Source organism: Amblyomma maculatum, chromosome 10, assembly GCF_055883805.1.
Source record: "Amblyomma maculatum isolate TAMU_Amacu chromosome 10, ASM5588380v1, whole genome shotgun sequence".
In the NCBI taxonomy this organism is placed as follows: Eukaryota; Metazoa; Arthropoda; class Arachnida; order Ixodida; family Ixodidae; genus Amblyomma; species Amblyomma maculatum.
In genome coordinates this window covers 38,270,982-38,291,870 of record NC_139353.1, presented here as the reverse complement: position 1 = coordinate 38,291,870, position 20,889 = coordinate 38,270,982, and the positions used below count along the sequence as shown (strand labels likewise).

Here is a 20,889-nt window from a genome sequence, read left to right as displayed (position 1 = left end):
GGTAGCGTGTTTCCATCAGAAACGAACTATTTCAGGTTCAATTCTCATCTCCCCCAATTGTAACGTGATTAATTTAGAAGCTCCTGGTAAGGGCGTGGTGGGCGTTGCGAGCGAAGAATCACGAGCATGACTGTAGCTGCGACATGGCCGGGAACTGACAGGTCGTTGTGTTGTATGCCATTACGAGATCACATGGCCTGACCGAGTTTGCAGAAGCTGTCAAGCTGAGTAACTCCTTCAAGAACAGCGGCTGAGATAATCGAACACACTGGGATCCCGAAAGAGATATGCTGCCTCTAGGACATGCTGCAACATTCATACGCCGTGTTTAGAGCAGGGATGTAGCTCAGGTGTTATCTTCCCTAATGTGGCAGCTGACAGCAGTATGATATAATTGGAATAAACAGCGCAAAGGACAAATGAGGGAAAGACACAAATACAGCGCTTTCTCACCTTTGTCCTCGCCCTTCGCGCTGTTTATTCTAATCATCAACCAACTAGCCCACACTTCAACGCTTGTTAAAAACAGTACGATATACGTATGTATATGTATATACGTATGTATATACGTATGTAGTTAGCTTTATAGGGCTTAATGTCTCAACGCCTGTGCGTGATGCCGTAGTTGAGGTCTCCGGAAATTCCGACCACCCGACGTTAATTCTTTAACGTGCACTGTTATCGCACAGCACATGGGCGCCGCGCTTTCCGCCTCTATTGAAATAAGGCCGCCGCGGTCATGATTCAATCCCGAATCCTTGGGAACAGGTGTGAGCGTCCTAAATTCTGCACCACCGCTCCGGGCAGTGTATGTATGGGGAAGAGGATCCGCAAGGAGAGGCACAGGTGGGAGCCAATAACGCTATCGAGTCATACCTTTAGAGTTGTTACTAAGTGTTCTCCTAAATTTTAATTTTCTGCGAAATAATCTACTTTGCATGCTTTCGCGTTATACAAACGTTTCTGATATCGTTACTGAAAATTAACAATTTTTGATGTCTTCATCAATTTAACCTCGGCGAGCCATTATGACCTTTTCGGCCAACCAGTTTTTTCTCGAAATAACTACGTCAACAACGACTACGCCACGTTTCTCGCTGATTGAAAACTTGACATTCTCGCGTTAAGCATACCTCAGTATAGTTCTGAGCTTGTGATGCAAATTATCTAGATCAAGCTCATTTGTGGTTGCGAACAAATTCAGATATAATAGAGGCAGTTTACGTTCCAGATGATATACCGATTACAATTACTGTTACTTCATATTAATAGTACCTGACTGCTTAGCTCTAAAGTTTTCTGCAGCGCAGCGTTTTCCACTCAACAGAACTCAGGATGTCTGCAAGTTTGTAAATCAAATGATCCGGATATAGCGCGCACAGGGTGGCGGAGAAGTGGAGAATATGGTAGTTGCTGGATTTACCACAGCCAAGTGCGTTGTGCATGTGTGGCCTATCGGACGCCGACTGCAACGGGTAAACTCAGGATAGAACTAAAAGCAGTTACCTGTGAAGAAAGTTGCGGATACTCACTGGCACCTTCTTGTACAGAAACTCAGTCCTCCGAAGCCATTTTCACGACCAGAAAATCGGTATGGCTTGTCGCATGTTTTGTATTCTTCACATTGCTGTGTCGTAATGTTGAAAAAATAAGCCTCCTCTGGTTCATATGCGTCTTCAACATCCAAGGTAGTTCTTCTACGAGTGCAATTTTTTAGAGTGGTGGCATTAAACTTCTCCTTAGTGCAAACATTGAAATCTTCATTCTCTATGCGGGGTAGTTGGAAAAGTTATCTCAACAAGGAGCATTCAGGTTACGAAAAGCTTATAAAATATAGACACGCTTGATATGAACATAATTTCACACGCACAAACAAATTCGCATTCGTGGATGATACTAATTGATCATATGACTGATAACATTTATCGCTGAGGTCGCAAGAAAATAACGGAGAGTAAGAAAGCACCGCACGAGGCGACAGAAAGTTAGGTGAGAGGATGAGGTTAAGAATTTCGCAAGGGTCAAAAGGAAGCAGCTAGCACAGGACCCTGCTAATAGGAGTAATATGTGATAGGCCTTCGCCCTACTGTGGGCATATAGTCCGGCTGCTGCTGCTGCTGCTGCTGCTGCTGCTGATAATAATGATACTCGGATTCAAAATGTTCATGGTACGTACGTACTGCACGATAAGCAAAAGTTCAGACTTAAACATACCTCTACCACAGTGTCGCACGCAGTCCACGCGATAGAAAAACACTCCTTCATCCGATGAACGTTCGCATATGCTCCCTCGCTTTTTTTCACACCGTTTGGTCGTTTTGTTATAGATTGTATATGTGTAGAATCCGTGTTTGCATTCGTCCAATCTTACGTCGTCGTTCGGATTTTCGCACAAGTGCATCAGGGCTTCTTTACGGCCGGTCTCATTGGGCCCTCCTGCGAAAACAAGCGATATCACAAAAACCGCTATAGCTTACTCGGGTAAGTAACTTCTATTTCCGGTCTTTCTTGCTCCTGGTTTTATCATTGCAAGTATTTTACACTGCTCTGCTTACATATTTTTATTCTTTCAATCTGATAGACATCATTTGACAAGCCAGGAGCCCAGACGAAAAAAGCTTAAGAGGAAGCGTTTGATGAAGGCTTGGATCCTTGTCGAACTCATTGGTAACGTATAAAATATTAATTATGACTGCTGTTGGCGCAACAGCAATGACATTTTGATAACGTATAAAATATTAATTATGACTGCTGTTGGCGCACCAGCAATGGCATTAATAAACAGAGGAAATGCACGTATTTAAATGAAAGTGCAGCAATAATTTACACTAGGTTGATTAGATGCCGACAACCCAATTTCACATTAGAGGGCTGATGACGCCTTGGGGATAGAAACATGTAACAAGGTTAATAATTAAAATAAAGGCAGCAATTACAAATACGTACAAAAAGTGAAAAAAGTATGCACAGGTAATATGCTAAGCTTAAACTGACTTTTTCGGTCGCCTAATGTGATGTTAAGTATAAAGTCTGAAAGGCTATGATTAAGAGCAATGATTTCCGCAGGTACTCATAGCATGCCCGATGTTTCATTTGTCCACATTTTGTCTGTATGATTATTCCTTCGATAAGTCGTGCAGTGATGCCATTCTCGAATAGTTAGTAAGCGAATGCTTTATTAACAGCAGAAACCAGTTGGCCGTCAAAATGTGAGTACTGAACCGGATGGGTACCTCTTTTAATATTCGCAAAAAGTCAGTCCGTGTATAGAAGCTTCATGGAAGCTGCTCGAAAATATGGCTCCGAAATTAATTTTAGGGTATTGACACTTTTTGCCTATTCGTCAGTTTAGTGCTGCCGGCGCCATCTATGTCGGCGGCGCCATTTGCAGCGCACTTTGCCAGTAAGTGCGATGAAGCGCGTTTTCTTCTTTTGATCCGCCGCGGTGGCGCAGTGTTTAAGGTGCCAGACTACTGTTACGGAGAACCTGTTCTCGAACCCAGCCACGTACGGCTGCTTTTTGATGGAGGCGAAATTGTGAAGTGTCCGTGTGCTGTGCGATGTCAGAGCACAAGATCCCCAGGTAGTAGAAATTACTTCCTAGCCCTCCATTACGGTTCTTCTTTTTCTCTTTCCAGTTTCATCCCCACCTTCGCTCCTATCCTTACAGTACGGATCAGACGTCCATAGACTAAGTGTGACAGATGCTACAGCATTTTATAGCCGTGAACCAATTATTATTTTATATTATTGTTCAGCGCTGCCCTACTGAAAAAATTGTGTGAGGCAATGACCTCACATTTTCCAACACAGTCTCACTCAATTAACGTAAGAAATCACATACAAGTCGCATATAATTGCGTAAGATCTCATAGTTTCTTGTACATTAACACAAATTATGGAAGATATTTTATGATAATGATGTGCACCGTGGGAGAGTCTATGTGATTTGTTAGATTGTGTGAGGTTATTGCCCCGTAGAAATTTTCGTTTTGCACTAGGGTGATCTCCGGCGCACACGCATCTAATGGCTTGCGCTTTCCATAACTGTTCGTCCGCATCGTCATACAATTAGTCGCTTTCAAGCATTAAACACTCAAATGCATAGAAACCCAAATCTAACGCGCACCTGTTGTGGTTCTTACCGATTGGCTGGTGTAGCTCTGTCGTGGTCAGAATTAATAAATCACGTTAACTGTTATAAGAGCTTACGCTGTTAGCTCCCTTGCGGGAGCGTTGGTGGCGGTGGTTCGCTCCCAAAGCTCGGCATAGCGCCAGCAAGCTGCTAGATGGCCGCTTCTGCAGTGTATTGGCATATTTCGGGCCCCCTGAAGGCGTAACCGTGTGACTGTGGCACCGATGACAGCGCCACGAGGCGCACGGGCTCCCCGTAAGGGCCACCTGCGGGCAACTGCCGCAGCTTTCCATAATAGCTAAGCAGTTTTATCGCCTGCTTCGATCGCGCTGAGTCCGCGGCCAAATAACTACAACTTTTGTGTCGTGCAACGTCCAGAAGAACTCTCTGCACGGTGCTTTTAAATGGTTTTATTTTAAGCTTTGCCGCGACAAAACAAGAGTATGTCTGTGCTTGGGCCCAATGAAGCGATATCGTTAAACCAACATGCACTGTTGTCATATTTTCCAGCATCCATGATGTGAAGAAACTCCAAGTCATGTTCCGGCTCTTTCAATGTTTTGAATGATGCATTCTACCAAAAGGTCAGCTGCATTTTTGAACTATGACGCCACAAATAGAATTATTTTGACTTTACTCTATTGTTCTGGCTCCCGATACAAAAACAATATAACAGTCATCATTATCATCATCATCATCAGCCTGACTATACCCACTGCAGAGTGAAGGCCTCTCCCATACTTCTCCACTTAACCTGTTTCTGTGCTAGCTGCATCCACTTGACCCCTGCGAAATTCTTAACCTCATCCGCCCACCTAACTTTCTGCCTCTCCCTGCTACGCTTTCCTTCCCTTGGAGCCCAGTTTGTTACCCTAAGCAACCATCGGTTATCCTCTCTTCGCACTATATGTCCTGCCCATGCCAATTTCTTCTTCTTAATTTCCGCTAGAATGTCGGTAACTTGAGTTATTTCTCTCACCCACTCTGAACGCTTCTTATCTCTTAATGTTACCCCTACCATTTTTCGTTCTATATAGCCCTCTGGGTTGTCCTCAACTTAAGTAGAACTCTCTTGGTTAGCTTCCACGTTGCAGCCCCATAGGCGAGTACAGGTAAGATGCAACGGTTGTATACTTTCCTCTTGAGCGATACCGGTAAGCTGCTAGTCATAATCTGCGAGTGCTTGTCAAATGCGCTCCATCCAAATCTTATTCTTCTTGTTATATCCTTTTTAATGGTCCGGACCTGCGGACCTAAGTAGACATGTCCTATAAGTAGACATATTCCCCTACTACTCCAGTACTTCGCTACCTATTGTAAACTGCTGTTCCTTCCCGAGGCTGTTAAACATTACGTTAGTCTTCTGCATAATGATTTTCAAGCCTACCTTTCTACTTTTTCTGTCTAGGTCATCAATCATTACTTGCAGTTCATCCCCCGAGTTGCTTAGCAAGGCAATGTCGTCAGCAAATCGCAGATTACTGAGGTATTCTCCATCTACCCTTATCCCTAACTGCTCCCATTCCAAGTCTCTGAATACTTCCTCTAAGCAAGCTGTGAATAGTACTGGGGAGATTGTGTCTCCTTGCCTAACACCTTTCTTTATGGGAATGTTGTTACTTTCTTTATGCAGAACTATGGTTGCTGTGCAGCCACTATATATATATCTTCCAGCACTTTCACGTACGGCTCGTCTACCCCCTGATTTCGCAATGCCTGCATCACCGCCGAGGTTTCAACTGAGTCAAATGCTTTTTTGTAATCAACGAATGCTATGTATAAGGGCTGGTTATATTCCGAGCATTTTTCTCTCACCTGGTTGATGGTATGGATATGATCGATAGCAGAGTACCGTTTCCGAAAGCCTGCTTGATCTTTTGCTTGATTGCAGTCTAAGGTTGCCCTGATTCTATTAGCGATTACCTTAGTAAATACCTTATACGTAACAGACAGTAAGCTGATTGGTCTAATTTTTAAGGTGCTTAGAATCCTCTCTTATGAATGAGGACAATGTTTGCATTCTTCCATGGTTCCGGTATCGTCGATGACGCCAGGCACTGCGTATACAGGGTGGCCAGTTTTTCTAGCATGATATTCCCCCCCCCCCCCCCCCCCCCCCGTCCTTCAGCAAATCTGTAGTTATCTGATCCTCTCCAGCTGATTTGCCCCTTTTCACAGTTTCTAATGCTTTTTTGGCCTCGTCCTTCGTCACTGGTGAAACGTTAGATTGTTTTTCCATACCGCCAATCTCGTTACGGTCCTGATTACTTTGGCTACTGTAGACATCTGTATAGAACTCCTCGGCTGCTTTGACTATCTTGTCCATATTCGTGATGACATTGCCCGCCTTGTCCCTTATTGCATACATCTGGTTTTTGCCTTTGTCCAATTTCTTCTTTGCCGCTTTAAGGCTTCCCCCGCTCTTTACGGCATGCTTAATTTTCTCCATGTTATACTTCCTTATATCGGCCACCTTGCGCTTATTATCTTTGATATCTCCGCCAATTCGATCTGGTCTGTTGGACTGGAAGCTTTCATACTCTGGCGTTTTTTAATCAAATCTTTCGTCTCCTTCGACAGCCTACCGGTATCCTCTCTAACTATCCTACCGCCTACTTCTACCGCACACTCAGTAATGATATCTCTGAAATTATTGTTCATTGCTTCTAGGGTAATGTCGCCATCCTCGGTTAGAGCTGAATATGTATTCTGTAGCAAGATCCTGAGCTCTTCTGCCCTCCCCCTCACCGCTAATTCGTTGACGGGTTTTTCGCTTACTAGTCTGTTCCGTTCCTTTTTCAGATTTAGGCTAATTCGGGACCTCACCATCCTGTGGCCACTGCATCGCACTTTCCCGATTATCTCTACATCTTGCATAATGGCAGGGGTGGAACACATTATGAAGTCAATTTCATTTTTGATCTCCCCGTTAGGACTTTTCCATGCCCATTTCCTGTTCTTCCGTTTGCTGAAGAAGGTATTCATGATTCTTAAGTTACTGCGCTCTGCAAACCCAACTAGTAACTCCCCCCTGCTATTCCTAGAACCAATGCTATAGCCACCTACTGCCTGGCCTCCTGCCTGCTTTTTCCCTACTTTGGCATCCTAACTACATGTGGGTGCATAGGCCTGTGCAACCTTCAGTTTATAGCGCTTATTAAGCCAAATTACGATGCCCGCCACCCTCTCATTATTACTATAGAATTCACCTATATTGCCCGCTATATACTTATCGACAAGGAAACTTGCTCCTTGTTCTCGCCTCTCCGGTAAACCTCGATAATACAGTACATGCCCATCCTTAAATACAGTATATGCCTCATTCGGTCTCCTAACCTCACTAAGCCCTATGACATCCCATTTCATACCCTCTAGTTCCTCTAACAGCACTGCTAAACTAGCTTCACTAGCTAGGGTTCTAGCGTTAGACGTTGCCAGCGTCAGTTTCCAATGGCGGCCTGTCCAGCGGAGCCAGGAATTTTTAGCACCCCCTGCTACGTCACAGGTGTGACCGCCGCAGTGGTCAGTTGTTCCGCAACCGCTGGTGACAGAGAGCCGGGGTTTTATGGAGCTTATCATGAGAGGTTGCGGCTAAATACTGCACCAGGGTGGCCAACTCCTGTTCTGGTGAGGGAGTGCGTTGCCGGAGGTGTTCACCGGCATCAGGTCGCACCTGAAACCTTTTTATACAATTCCATCGACACGCGTTTTTTTTTTTTTGTTTAAATCCGATGGAGAATTGCGAGGCCCCGGGATTTCAACCCCGGTCTTCTTGCATGCGAGGCGGATGTTCTACCGCTACGCCACCGCTGCACCTATTCAATTGCGATTTCTCGCATTCCCAAACAGTATTCAAAGCAAAAAAAATTTGGGCAGTCTTTAGTTCAGCCTTTGGAGATACGATGCGAAAATAATAATGGCTCCCCTTCATCAGCTTGCCTTGCAGATCTTCGATAGTGTTCAGTCACTCTGTGAGTTGCCTAATCAGTAATCTCTTATTTGTGCTTCTAGGATCCTACGCATATTATTAGAACACAGCCTTAAGATATGATATAATGTGAAATGCCACCTAATACAGCCTTAAATTCCAGCTTTAACTAAGGCAAACGAAGGCGCCGGCGGGGTCTAGGGGCAGCGTGTCTAATACCGGATCCATGGGCCGAGTTGGTAGAACCTTCCAACTGAAGCGTCTGCCAGCTTGGCCTTGCATGGTCATGTCTGCTTAAACGGCCCTATGCCGATATCGCGCTAGTATGGTTGCACAATTCGGCAGCCTTTGTGCTTTTTCTAGATTCTTTGAGTCATCTAACTTGCGCTGTTAGGTAGTCTTTTGTAACTATCTGTATAAAATTACCTGTTGCTGAGATATCGCTGTAATAGTTTGAGTTATCCTTTCATATGGGTTCATTTGGTGTTTGTTCAAAAAATGAGTTAGTTTCAAGTTGCGTAAACTGTACCAAGGCGGCAGTAGATCGTGCGTTTTGGCAGTATTCAAAAGGGCATCTAGTAGTCCTATTTCTGGCATATATGCTCAGAGCAGAGCATGATTTCGTGCTTCCCAAAAAAACCAACAAGTCGGATGTTTTGGAGAAAGGAGGTCGCTCACGTAGAGGACTAGAAGAAGGAGCGGAAGACGAACGTGAAACTTGGATAGGATGCAGAAAGTAGCGAGGGGGAAACAACAAGAAAGCGCTCAGAATGGAAGGTTTTTATTTGTGTGTCTGGTGGCGTCCAAGAGTTTCCAGATTTGGTCTCTGCCACGGAATATTGGACTATCAGACCTCGACAGACTATTGTCGATGGCCTCAACCACCAGACTCAGGGGCCTATCTTGGCCTGCAGCCCTCACAACGTGGCTTCCTGGATGACAGAACACGGGATGCCCCGGTCTCGGCTACCACTGTTCCGTGCTAGATGACTTGAAGATATCGGACAATGTCTCAAAAACGCGTGTCGTCCATGCCACAGCGTTGATGTCTGCTCTTGGCACTGCGTCTACCTTATGCCTCCGTTCGAGCAGTAAATAGAGCACCGATTGCACCAGTGCGCCAGTGCGCCGTCGTTCCTTGTCGCCAGAGGAACCATTCCCGAGGCTTATTGTCAGGACAGCAAAATCGGAGTAGACTCTTTTTGGTTTTCTTGACGTTTGAAATATGGCACACACCCACATGACATGTTTGGTCCATGTATAGACGCATATACGTGAAAATTCCCAGAGGCAGTTAAGAGAAAAATGATTGTCCCAAGTGGCATTTTGAAAATATATTGATGAAAAACGGCAGAAGGGTATTAAAGGAAATTTACAACCTTAATATTTTGCAAAAAAGATCTCGAATAAATTTATAAGAGATATAAATGTAGCCTGCCACTTTCAATTATGTAATCAAGGAGAATGAACACATAGAAAATGCTTTGACGCTTGCTACGACCGATATTAATACTGGTAGGCCTAACCTGGAGAGAGGGACCTCCAGATGGATCTTTCTCTGAAATGCAAACTTCCAGCAGGAGAGGAGAAAAGGCTCTGTAGATTCAACCCCCCCCCCCCCCACCCTCTATTCACACGGATTTATCGAGGTCCACCCAAATCTTGATAGATATAAGTTCAAACTGGAAATCCTGCGCCGAAGAAGCGTCATTAGTACATCACAAAGCCTCAATTTACATGATTGTACGTTGCAATTATATGCTAAGTGCTGGTAATCTGTGGTATTTAGTAAGAGATCACGTAGCCCGGCTGATACGGGCTGGAACCGCTGAAGCCTGGAAATCGCCAGCAGACTGAAGTTAGGTAAGGAGTGTTTCCTTAATGACACAGTAAGAGCCGATCTTGCTAAAAATAACTAGCCCAACTTTCTGTTCGGTAAGAAATGAGCCACCACGTCTGAATGAATAGCTGCACGACCAGGGACCCAAACATAACGTACGTTTTTCAAAGTGCTTAGAATATAGAATTGAAGAAAGCGGCTCAAATAAATTTTGTGCAATTTTCAGCGGAACTAAAACAGACGAAAAATGAGCAAATATGTAGCTTGTGACACATGAGATGGAATTTTGTGAAGAGCCAATACAGGAGCCGAATATTCCGCAGAGAATACAGCAATTTATTCTCGGATGCTGACAGACTAACTTCATGCCAAATTTAGCGAAGAGATGCCAAAATCGGCTTTTTGACTGCTGACGGAGGCATCTGTTCTACTGAGAACAGCAAGAATCAGGGTTAAAATGTTCTGCGTTAACTCAAAGTGTGGCATTTGATACCGTTGCCAGTGAGTAGAGAGGAATAAGGCCGGTTGAGGCCTAAAAATGGGAGTGCTGAGATAAATACCTGGGAAAACCACCTGAAAAAAATACGCACCATCAGTATTTGCAAGTGGGAATTTAGATCAGGGTTTTGGGCTTTTAGATAAAGCAGTACGTTTCAAACTTATTCATTTGTAAACTTTGTCCTGCTTTTGTTTCGTCCGTATTTATTCTTCCTTTATCGAGTATATGAGTGTGTGTGTTTCGTTCGGCTTTTGAAGTCTTAAAAATTATTTTTCGCAAGCCACCGCCTCGTTTAATACTCTCACCGCTGTACTAAGCGTAACACCTTACCTGCAGCCTGTCTCCTAACAAAGGGATCATTTTTTCAGTACACGTGTACACGTAAGGAATTTCCTCCTGTGCGTATGTAGTGGCTTAATTGTTTCCATGTACACGCTATTTGCAAGGCGTGTTCTTTGTATGCCAAATTAGAAATGCATCAATGGTTTTAAATTGCGTACATAATATTAGATATAACGGATTCGCAAGCAATACCTATGCAACCAGCATCTAAATTCGACAACAAAACGAAGAGGTCGATGAGTCCTATCAGTCCCCTAGTGTTTCCGCGAGGTAATTTTTGTGTGTTCAGAATAGAGAGGCTTTCTTCTTAAGGATGTTTATGTAAGATAGAAAAGGAAATTTTTCTCAAAAGTTATACCAAAAAAATTATCTCCAGTTTTACAAACATTTATGTTTCACTTAGATGTATGGTCTTGGTGGAATGTATGTCTTGTTTGAGGAAAAACATGACAGTCGTCGTTTTGTCTGGAGAAAAGAAATTTAAATCCATTTTTATATCATGCTGTTAGTTCATTTCTTCCTTAATGTATTTGTGGCTCGCACGTTGATAAGTTCTACGACGTGCAAAATCTGTATGTGGCAAACATAGACCACTTGGTTCACTTCATTTCCTGTCAATAAAGAAGTTTTACTATATTCATACAAGGCTCAATGCATGCTGGAGTTAGATAATAATTTAATTTTGAAGTTAATTCTTGCAATAAAACATATTGCACTTAATATACACTCCTTCCGCTACCTTATTTCTTTAAATAGTTCCTTGAAAGTATTCAGCCTTTGGCAGGCGGCCTTTTGGCACTTCAACATTCTCCAGCGGAGTTTAGATCTGCAGGATTGTGAAGAATTCCAGACATCAAAGTGGGAACGTGTGTCTTGTCCAGATGGAATAAGATTGGAAGACATTGTTGTCTGTGAATAAAATCTTCTGAGACAATGTTTTCAAGCAAGCCTAGATGGCGGGCTGTTAAGCTCGCTGTTTAAGGCGAAATCCTTTAATGGCTCGAGCTCGCGGCCAGGACCCTGTACGTCTGGCTAAGAGAAATGTCACACTTTTTGCAAAGGTTCACGGGATCGTGTCCACGAACGGACACGATCGTGGCTGCAAGCATGAGCCATTAACGGTTTTCGCCTTAAAATAAAAATCCTGTCTGCATAGAGAATCAAACCTTCATCCCTCGAATCCCCAGCCATGCATTTCAACCAACTGCGCCGCACCCGGGATATGCACATCATAATTCTCCTTGTCTACCGTGAGGATGATAGTAGGATTCCGCAATTGACCAATACATTGCCTTCCCTTACTTGTAAACCAATTACAGAACACCGCTGAACACTGATGGGTTCAACGGAACCCCGGTTGTGTTCGACAAGGGGCGCGCGATGAACCGTTAGCAACTTTCGCCTTTCTCCACTGCGTATTCTGGAGGTCTCTCAATTTTTTTAAACCCACAGATATTGAGAAGCTCGCGATATTCATGGCCGAACTCGATTGCTACTAGGAGAGGTTGGTCATTTTCCTGCCTTAAATGTAAGCTGAAGTGGATTTTTGACATTTTTACGATACACAAGGATTAAAATGTACGAAATATGTAGGTACAACATGCGAGCTGGTTTTGCGATAGTTTTTATGATCATGACGCAATCACCGATAACAAGTTAAGTCTTCACTGAACGCGGCGGAGTAGTGAAGAAAAATTCGTCATAACGTCATTTTTTTTCGAATTTTTTATATTTCCCCTCCCGTCGCCTAGGTGCTGCCAAGTGTGGGCTGACAATGCCAAACAACTCCTCACGAGCTATAGATTCGGTGGCTTTGGTTTTCTGCCTTCAAGCAACCATTTCTTCGCTTGAAACATAGCGCCGTTATTCGTGACTTCATTTTTGCGGCCCCAGCGCGGTGCGGTGCACTGCGTAGTAGTCTGAATTCCTATGTCACTTCATTTGGCGATTAAATCGGCAGATGAAATGCTAGCACAACACTAGTTCGCATTCTTCACTGCTGACTTTCATAGATTTGTTCCCTTTATTATTGTCGAAATCTGAAAACTTTTCATGTTGGCTTCAAAGAATAGAACAATGATAGCACGGAAATCAATTTGTTATTTCATGTTCGCTTTAAAGAATAGAACAATGATGGTATTTTTCCTTGTCTCGGGTAGCTTTCCTTGTAGCGATATGTTGTTAAAGTATTGCCTTTATCTCGTCGCATCATTAAGTACTGAGTGACGATTTCCTTTTTGTTTTCATCAGCCCTGACAGCAGTCTCTTCTCCGCTAAGCAGTACGGAATGAATTTCTTGAAATGTCAGTAAATGATTACAACATTTATTTCCACTGCCGCCTATAGAAACTCAGTCTTTCAGCATTATTTTTCTACTTTAGGAATGAAGCAGCGTAATCTAAGGAGGTATACAAATAAAAAAGATTATTCACCTAATATATTTGCCTGTTCTATACGTAGGTGCCGCCAACAAATGAATGTTACATGGGGGGGGGGGGGGGGGGGGGCAGCTACCATATATTATGCGAACTTCGGTTTATAAAATTTTAGGTATAATTGATTTCACATGCCTCTGTCAGGATTCATTTTCAGCATCGCGGGAAATGCATTATTCTTTAGGTCTCGTCTTCTGAGTATCCTTTTTTTTTGCGCATCGGCGGAAAATTCCCCAGGATTTATTTTGTTTCATCTTTTGCTTGCGGTATCCTCTTATCTAGAAAACTTCTCATTTTGGCTCACGGCGACGTAGGACTGCTGGTAGCTAGGCCTGCCACATTAGTAATGCAATTCGTAAACTTTTCAAGCATCTACATTGATATTTCCTGACAATACATTTAAAAGGCTTGCCTCAGACCGGAAAAGTGGTCAGTCTCTGCTTAGTCTAGCTCCCAAAGACGTTCTTTGCTTGGATAACTTCTTGTGCTGATGATAAGCTGATTAGTGCTGGCAGGCGATCACCTTTCTATGGATTATTTAAATCATCCTAATTGTAATCTAAAAAAATGTTGTGAATTATAAACTATACCAATACAGCTCATTTTATGGCCTAAAGAAGCCGTGTTGGTTTATCAGCGTTAAGTAATAAGAAGTTGTTAAAAAAGAAAAATGCATTGTAATTTGGCATCGGGTATTAATTTTATTTCGTTCCCAAACAGGAGAGTGTGTGTTAAAATTTCCAAACACCAATTATTTATCAGATAGCTGATATAAAAAGTATTTTATATCATGAAACGTTATTGTTAAGCGTGGCATGAAATAAAGATATCATCAACCGAGTTTTCGGCTTATAGTAACTACCTGCGATGCAATTTTGTATTAGGGGGACACCGCTACTTGCTTGCGCGTAGTCATACGTGGACAAAAACTTGACATTAGAAAATGCATACATATTTGTGTGCCAGGTCCGTGATTGCTTTTCTCTATGCATTACGCTACAGGTGAGAGTGAAACTAAGATGTCGTATGTCACTGCGGTTCTTTCAAATTTCTGTACTAAGAAATTCTTTTTATCTTACATGGGAAAAATTTAAAGGGTAGGTTGTTTCTCGCCATGTGATTCGATCCTTTCCTCTTTTAGTTCGCTTCAAGCAGTCGCTCAGTATTTCCGACGTCGAAACGTCGCTTAGCTTGGTTTTTGAAGCTCAAGCTGCACTACACCATCCATTAGCCAAGGCCAACCTGAGCGTCCGCTTGAGCTTCAACGATTCAGAGGTCACAGTGTGGCTATATAGCGTAACTATGATACCACCGATGATATACCACCGCTTCACATTTTACCTTCGCTATTTTACCTTGGTCTTTAACTACTGACGGTAGGTACAACGCAACGTGTTTCCTCTTTTGGTTGCCGGCATCCTCGGCTCTATAGTCTTGCCAATTTAATTGCTGCAAAAACTAAGCCTACCAAACCAAAAACAAGCAAAACTATGCTTTAGCTTCGCCTAACTAGGTTTAACACGGGTAGTCCTCAGCCTATCGTAGTGTCCACCGCGCCGCCAAACGCGTTGAGCGATCGTGAGGAACGCACGGAAGAATTTGAGCTAGGACCGCGCAGTTTGAGGAGATGCTTTGGGGCCGGGTGACATAGTGGAGTAGTACAAACAGCTTTCGAGGGTGCCTTTCCACCTGGAGCTCGGATAACCTTCACCTGACCTGACTGCATGTGCCCTTTTTAGGTGCTGATGACCACTGTGAAGCTAACTCCTAATCCACTACAACGGAGGAGAATGAATTATGAACTGACGAAAGATGCTTGCATGCTTCCTGTAGATTATCGTTTTTTTTTTTCAGCTTTGAGTGTGAGAATACATTTTATCATTTTAGGCAGGTACGTGAGCATGTAGCGTGACGGCGCACACAATTCATACAATGATGTGTTTCAGTTTCTCAGTTCTCAGCTTCAGTCAGAGTTTGCACGTGCTATTTAATTTCAGTAGGTCTGGGAGCCGCGGCCATATTTTTGGAATTTGGAACAGAGACGTTGGTTTGGTATGTATGGTATCAGATTGATCGTTGTCCACCCTGCCTCAGAGCTTCGGGAAGTGTGCTAGATATAAGATAATGACTACGTGCTTTGTTTGAGTTTCTTTGTTTTCTCGTTTGATTTTTATTTTAGATACCTTAGTGACATGTGTCTTTCACATCTTCCAGGAGTTCTTCACTTGAGCATTTTAGGTCTAACTCACTTGACTCCCCGAACTGTTTTTCTGTGAGGGATGTTTTATGATAGTTAATAGGAACTATTCAAAGCTTGATGTTCCAGACAATAATTAGCACTGTTCCTTGTATAAGAAGTTAAAAAAAAGTAGACATTTGTCAGATCTTTGACTTTGCAGTCCTGAAATAGTTGATTGCTTCTGCTAGCGAGTTGTTACCTATGAACGTGAAACCGGTCGAGCAGTCTTTTCACAATAAAAATAATGAGATAAGAAAGAGGTATCATAAAAATTGCTAATATGCAACCATGGCAGCCGACTAAGAAGCAGCTAACAAGAGAAATGGACAGGAACTTAGAAGCTAAGGCCTGCCAGCGTCGGTTGTACATTATAAATCTCCACGTAACAATATAAAAAAGTAATTTGTAATGCATGGTGGTCAGCCACATAAGGCTAACGAATACCGCCAGAAATAAAAAAGAACAATATGGGAGGAGGATGTGGGAAAATTGTGAAGAAAAAATGGGGAAGTAAAAGATGAAGAGGAGGACAGGGAAGCTTTGGCGAAGAGCATGGGAATGCAAAAGATGGAGGAGAGGATGGGAATTTGCGATTGCCGATTTCCCGGAGATCCTCCTGGACGTGCCATCTTTAGGAAGCCTGAGAAAATTCTGTGTGTTGTCTCCGCCGAGGGGCCTGAAATATTCACGCTGCACTAGGTCAAGTACTATTATCCCCTTCTTTATGATCCACGCATGGCTTAGCGTGGGTGCTCCGGGTCCGTGTTGTGCACAATGCACACAGACATCGTTTCAACTGGTGCACCCTGTGGGGCACTCGAGACAAATAGTCACCACCACTGTTCTTTACAGTCGCCAGTTTAAGGAACAACGTGAACACGATAGGTTTCGGTGCCTATCCGTGACGCCCTATGTTGGTCAAAACATACTTTAGGTTTTCTGGTTTCTGCTACTTTAAGCTAGTTCTGCTTGACACATTGGAAAATGTTTTTTTTTTTTTTGTACCGGAGGAAGAGACTATAATGAATGCTAAGGTCAGTTTGAATTCAAATAGTTCAAGATATAGTCATTTCTTCTCTGAAGTGTATTCTATAGCCTATATACATTTTCTTCAAATAATTAAAAGAAAACTAACAAAATTAGGCAATAAGTGAGCGCTTGCCGGTTGCCCGGCGTCTTAGTAAAACTTCAAAGGGGAGTAAAAGGCGTAAACGTTGTGTACACCCGTGGCCAACGTTTAGCAGTCCAGAATCGTCGTTTCGCTGCGACATCTATAGATGGCGCTACGGCGCTCCCAAAATAGCGTCGTTCAATTTAGTCTCCGTGTTCTGGTCTATATCTTGGGTGAAGTTAATACTAGGTTAAAACGTTTTGCGTGGCGGACAGTACTGGTTTGTTGGTTTGGCTTATGGGGTTTGTTTCCCAAATCGACTCAGGCTATGAGAGACGCCGCAGTAGAGGGCTTCGGAACTTTCGACCACCTGTGGGTCTTTAACCTACACTGATATCTCGCAGCACACGGACGCCTTGTTTTCCTCCTCCATCAAAAAAGCGGAAGTCACAGCCGCGATTTGATCCAGCGCCTTTGTGCAAAGTAGTCGAGTGCCGTAACCATTGCACCACCACGGCGGGGCACGGAAAGTCATGGTGGCATTCGGTGCGTTCATGCTAGATTTTGTAGTTTTAGTAAATAGCTTTTTAACATTTTTGGAAGGAGAACTTTGCTTTGCTCCAAATTGTTTATATGGGGGCGTCGCAAGGACCGGAGAATGTCTCTCTACCTTTCCGTACACTATGGGTAGACAAAGCTGTCAGGTATGGCAGTCCTACTCTCATCCAAACCGACATGACCGTAAGCCCACCCATATCCATCCAACATGCAGCTTTCGTTCAGCACACTATCCACTCCACTTGGCGTAACAACATTCCAGCACCCGCCAATCGCCCATTGGTAATTCCACTATGGCTTCAGGTGAAACACTGGCTGTCTCTCTTCACTCGGCCATCAGCTCTTTTGAGTCCGAAATGCACAGGAAAGCGGAGCCGGAGCTGTCGCCCTTTTATCTAAGGGAACCACCCACAAAGGTATATATTTAATTCTTTCTCGCTTTTTGGTTTCTAGTGTTTAATGTTGCAAAACGACACCGGCTATTAGGAAACTGTAGTAGAGAGGTCTAGCAATATGACTACCTGAGGTTCTTTAACGTTCACTGACATCGCATAGAACACGGGTACCTTGCTTTTCGGCTACATATAAAAACGGTCGCCGCGGCCCGGATATCATCCTGTATACTTGCGCACAGTAGTCGGGCATTCTATTTACTCTGCTATCGCCGCAGGGTCCATAACGAAGATTTTGCTACCCTTTTAACCTAGGGGCCCATCCGCGAATACTAATTTCTTATCCTAGCTTTGCTAGACATTTGAATTAAGGGGAATACCCACTAGAGGGTATTTTTTTTTTATAAGTCTTTGCCAAAGCTTAGTTGGTATCATTAACTAAAGGGCTCATCAAGAAAGCTATGCTCTTAGTGTTTTGCAACCTTCAGACCAATGGGAACCTCTGACGAGGGCACATCTTTATATGCCTAGAGAAGGTTTTCTGAACTTTTGAATTAAGAGGCCCCTCCATGTAGGCAATAAACATAATTACTTACTAAAGTATTCTCTGAGGCAACCGCGTACTCAAGAGAAAGTAAGAAAGCGTTTGCGTTGCCAAGGTTGCGTTTGCATTCGCTCCAACTAGGGCAAAGGAACGAAAAAATGCAAAGTCTTTAAAAGAAAAATGTTTAGCGCAGTAAAAAAGTGCGTGTCATAGGTACAAAGTCGTTTCTGTTCGGGAAAGTGCTAATGCACGACTCCTGGGCCAACCTCATTGCCAGTCAGTTCGTCAAATCAGCTCAGGAAGGAGAATTACTTTGACAACCAAAGTTCTCGCAAAGGAGTAATCCTGCAATGAGTGGAGACGCCTTTACAGTAATGCGTTTCGTGTTTACACGTGCCCTCTCTGTGTTAAGATCGGTTGCAAAATTAGTTTTCCAATTTCTTTGCAAATCAACAGCAGAAAAAAATGATTAAGATCAGTAAAAATATGGCAGCATACCTGCTTGTGCTGATGAAGCTGTAATGCACGCGGCAAGAAGTGTGATCATCCCAAGCATTATGGCGCTGTCTCTGAGGGGCAATAGCTGGTACTAAGTGCTGTGATTCCTAATAAAAGACTGCTTTTGAAATGTCACAGCACAAACATTTTATACTGTGAGTTTGAAGAGACAAGACACTGCTGCAGCCTCATTATATGTATAGTTATTCGAAATGAACAATAGGTAGGGTAAGAAGAACTTGTTTAGCAAAAGTTGTCAGGTTTATTAGCTTTTTGATTATAATGTCATCAATTTTCTCACTGATACGACGCACAAGAAACAATTTGTTTTTTAAAGATCTTTGTTTAAGTTTTAAATAGAATAAACCTTACGGCAGATTGAGGGTCTCTCCTTTTCTCTGAACTATTCTAGAAAAGCATTAAAAAGCCAGGGTTCACGGTCCAAAGCCCGATGACAGATCGATACATCCCTGCATAGAGCCTGCCGATTGCACGTCCGCGGGGTTAGGTGTTATCAGCCGGGTTGTATAAAAGGCAAAGTAAATACACAGTATATTGTCCTCCCATGCATCGGATCCGGCATGCTGGTCGCTCTGGACGTGGCGTAAGCAAATGCTCTCTGGATGTAGTCTAGATGGTGATAGTGCTAGCCCACAAAGCAAAAAAACATGACATGGCCTAGAATTGCTGCAGTGACTCTTCGTGTTCGTAGTATGCTGTTAGGGTGATAGTAGAAACCAAACAGAAGCCTTTGGATCTTGACGTCATCACAAGCAGAGGCAATTATGTTCAGTCCAATTATTGCAAAAGAAATATTTATTGCTCATACACATGTTTTCTAAAAACGCTTTTAGATATATGGTCATAAGATCGGTCGCGGTAGTAGCGTGCTGCGCCAGGCAGAGGGTGCAGGGCCACCGCCACAGCGCCGGATAAGAACGGAAATTGGACAGAGACAGGGAGTAGGAAAATCAGGGTAGCTAAGGTAAAACATTTGCAGCATTGGAGAGTTATGAAACCATAACACTCAGAGCTGAGACGGCTGCTGGTAACCGCTCAGGAATCACCATTGAAATTTCCCTCTATGCGAGTGTTGGGCGCTTTTAATAGCCTGTCTTGTCATTGACCCCTCTTTTTCTCGTCCAATCACGGGGGCTTCGGCTTGGGCGTCGTCCTTGAGGCGGGGTCAATGACGCTTCTTAGCATTCTTTCCCGGTGCCTCTCTCTCCATCGGCTTGTTTGGTTGAGTAAGTGAGACAAATCTGCTCAAAGTTTAATCTCTTCAGACCTCATCCTCCTCGACCACTAGTTGGCGCGCAGTAGACCAAAACCTGCTGGCTTCATTTATCAGGAGGCGATGAATCAAGTAGAGTGGTTCAGCTCCTCGTTCAAGAACCTCCTGTAGGCGAACACTTCCGGAACCCACTACGCTGAAGGAGAGGGGCGTATTTGGCTGACAACGACTTTCCTGCGCACAGGATGGCAGACCGATTAGTCCTTAACCGCAAAGAAAAACCCAAATGGTAACCTTAGTTGCTTATGTGCCACTAAAGCGAACACAGCGCATGGATAGGACAAAATAATGCTGACCTCAGAATAGCCGGCACGATTTAAAACGAAGGCGACGCTTTCCACATTCCAGCTACAATGAACGCCACGCCGATGTTCTTACAGCGGTCGCTCTGTGGCATCGGTTCATTTTCGTAATCGTACTTCCCACAATGACTATAATATATGTTATGAAGCTCCAAGCTGCAGATTGATAGCGGCCGTGGTGTTGTTGCCGCAGAAACCAATCCGATGGCCAAGATAGCCAGTAGCGGTTCGCATGCGCGAGATGTCGTTTTGAGACAAGTCGAGTTGAACACATGCCAGCTTTCAAGCATTGTACATATATTAACCACTCATATAGAGACAACGTCGTGCCCTCGTCTCAGTCGCTATCTGCACAACCATCACCCCGACTGAGAAACTGCTGAAGCAGGATCTCAAAATCTGCAGGCACGACGGGAATCCAGGGACAGCGGCATTGCAATTCTTTTCGAAGAATATTTTCGTGTTGCTAGGCTGCTTGATATTGCATAAACTCAATGTGGTGTTAAGCAGTTCAGAAAGAACACAATTCAATTGTGAGAACAATTTATGGACCTCCAAACTGCGCTAACGACTTGTTCGGAAAACCTAATGATTTCTTGGGCGTCTACGGGAACAGCGCAGTGGTATGCTTGCTAAGGGCCGCCAAATTGGGATAACGTCTGCTTCGGCAAACGTCTGGAGTTCTAGGACCTCTACAGAAGGGAACGCTGTGGTAATTATGTTACTGGCGACTCTTTTTTCAGCCTATATAGGAGTGCTTCAGAACACAATG

At 43.6% G+C, this 20,889-nt stretch overlaps 1 protein-coding gene across 2 annotated transcripts in view; it reads right to left on the bottom strand.

Annotated features, from left to right (window-relative positions):
• The window catches only part of LOC146176200 (uncharacterized), a 94,369-nt gene that overhangs the window by 26,929 nt on the left and 46,551 nt on the right, over positions 1–20,889 (bottom strand). For both annotated transcript variants that reach the window (XM_084582518.1, XM_084582517.1), the window contains 2 exons: positions 2,215–2,436; positions 1,533–1,767 (listed from right to left, as the gene is read on the bottom strand). In XM_084582518.1, coding sequence (XP_084438644.1) covers positions 1,533–1,767; positions 2,215–2,401 — 422 coding nt within the window. In that variant the 5' untranslated portion in view covers positions 2,402–2,436. The remainder of the gene's footprint in view (positions 1–1,532; positions 1,768–2,214; positions 2,437–20,889) is intronic.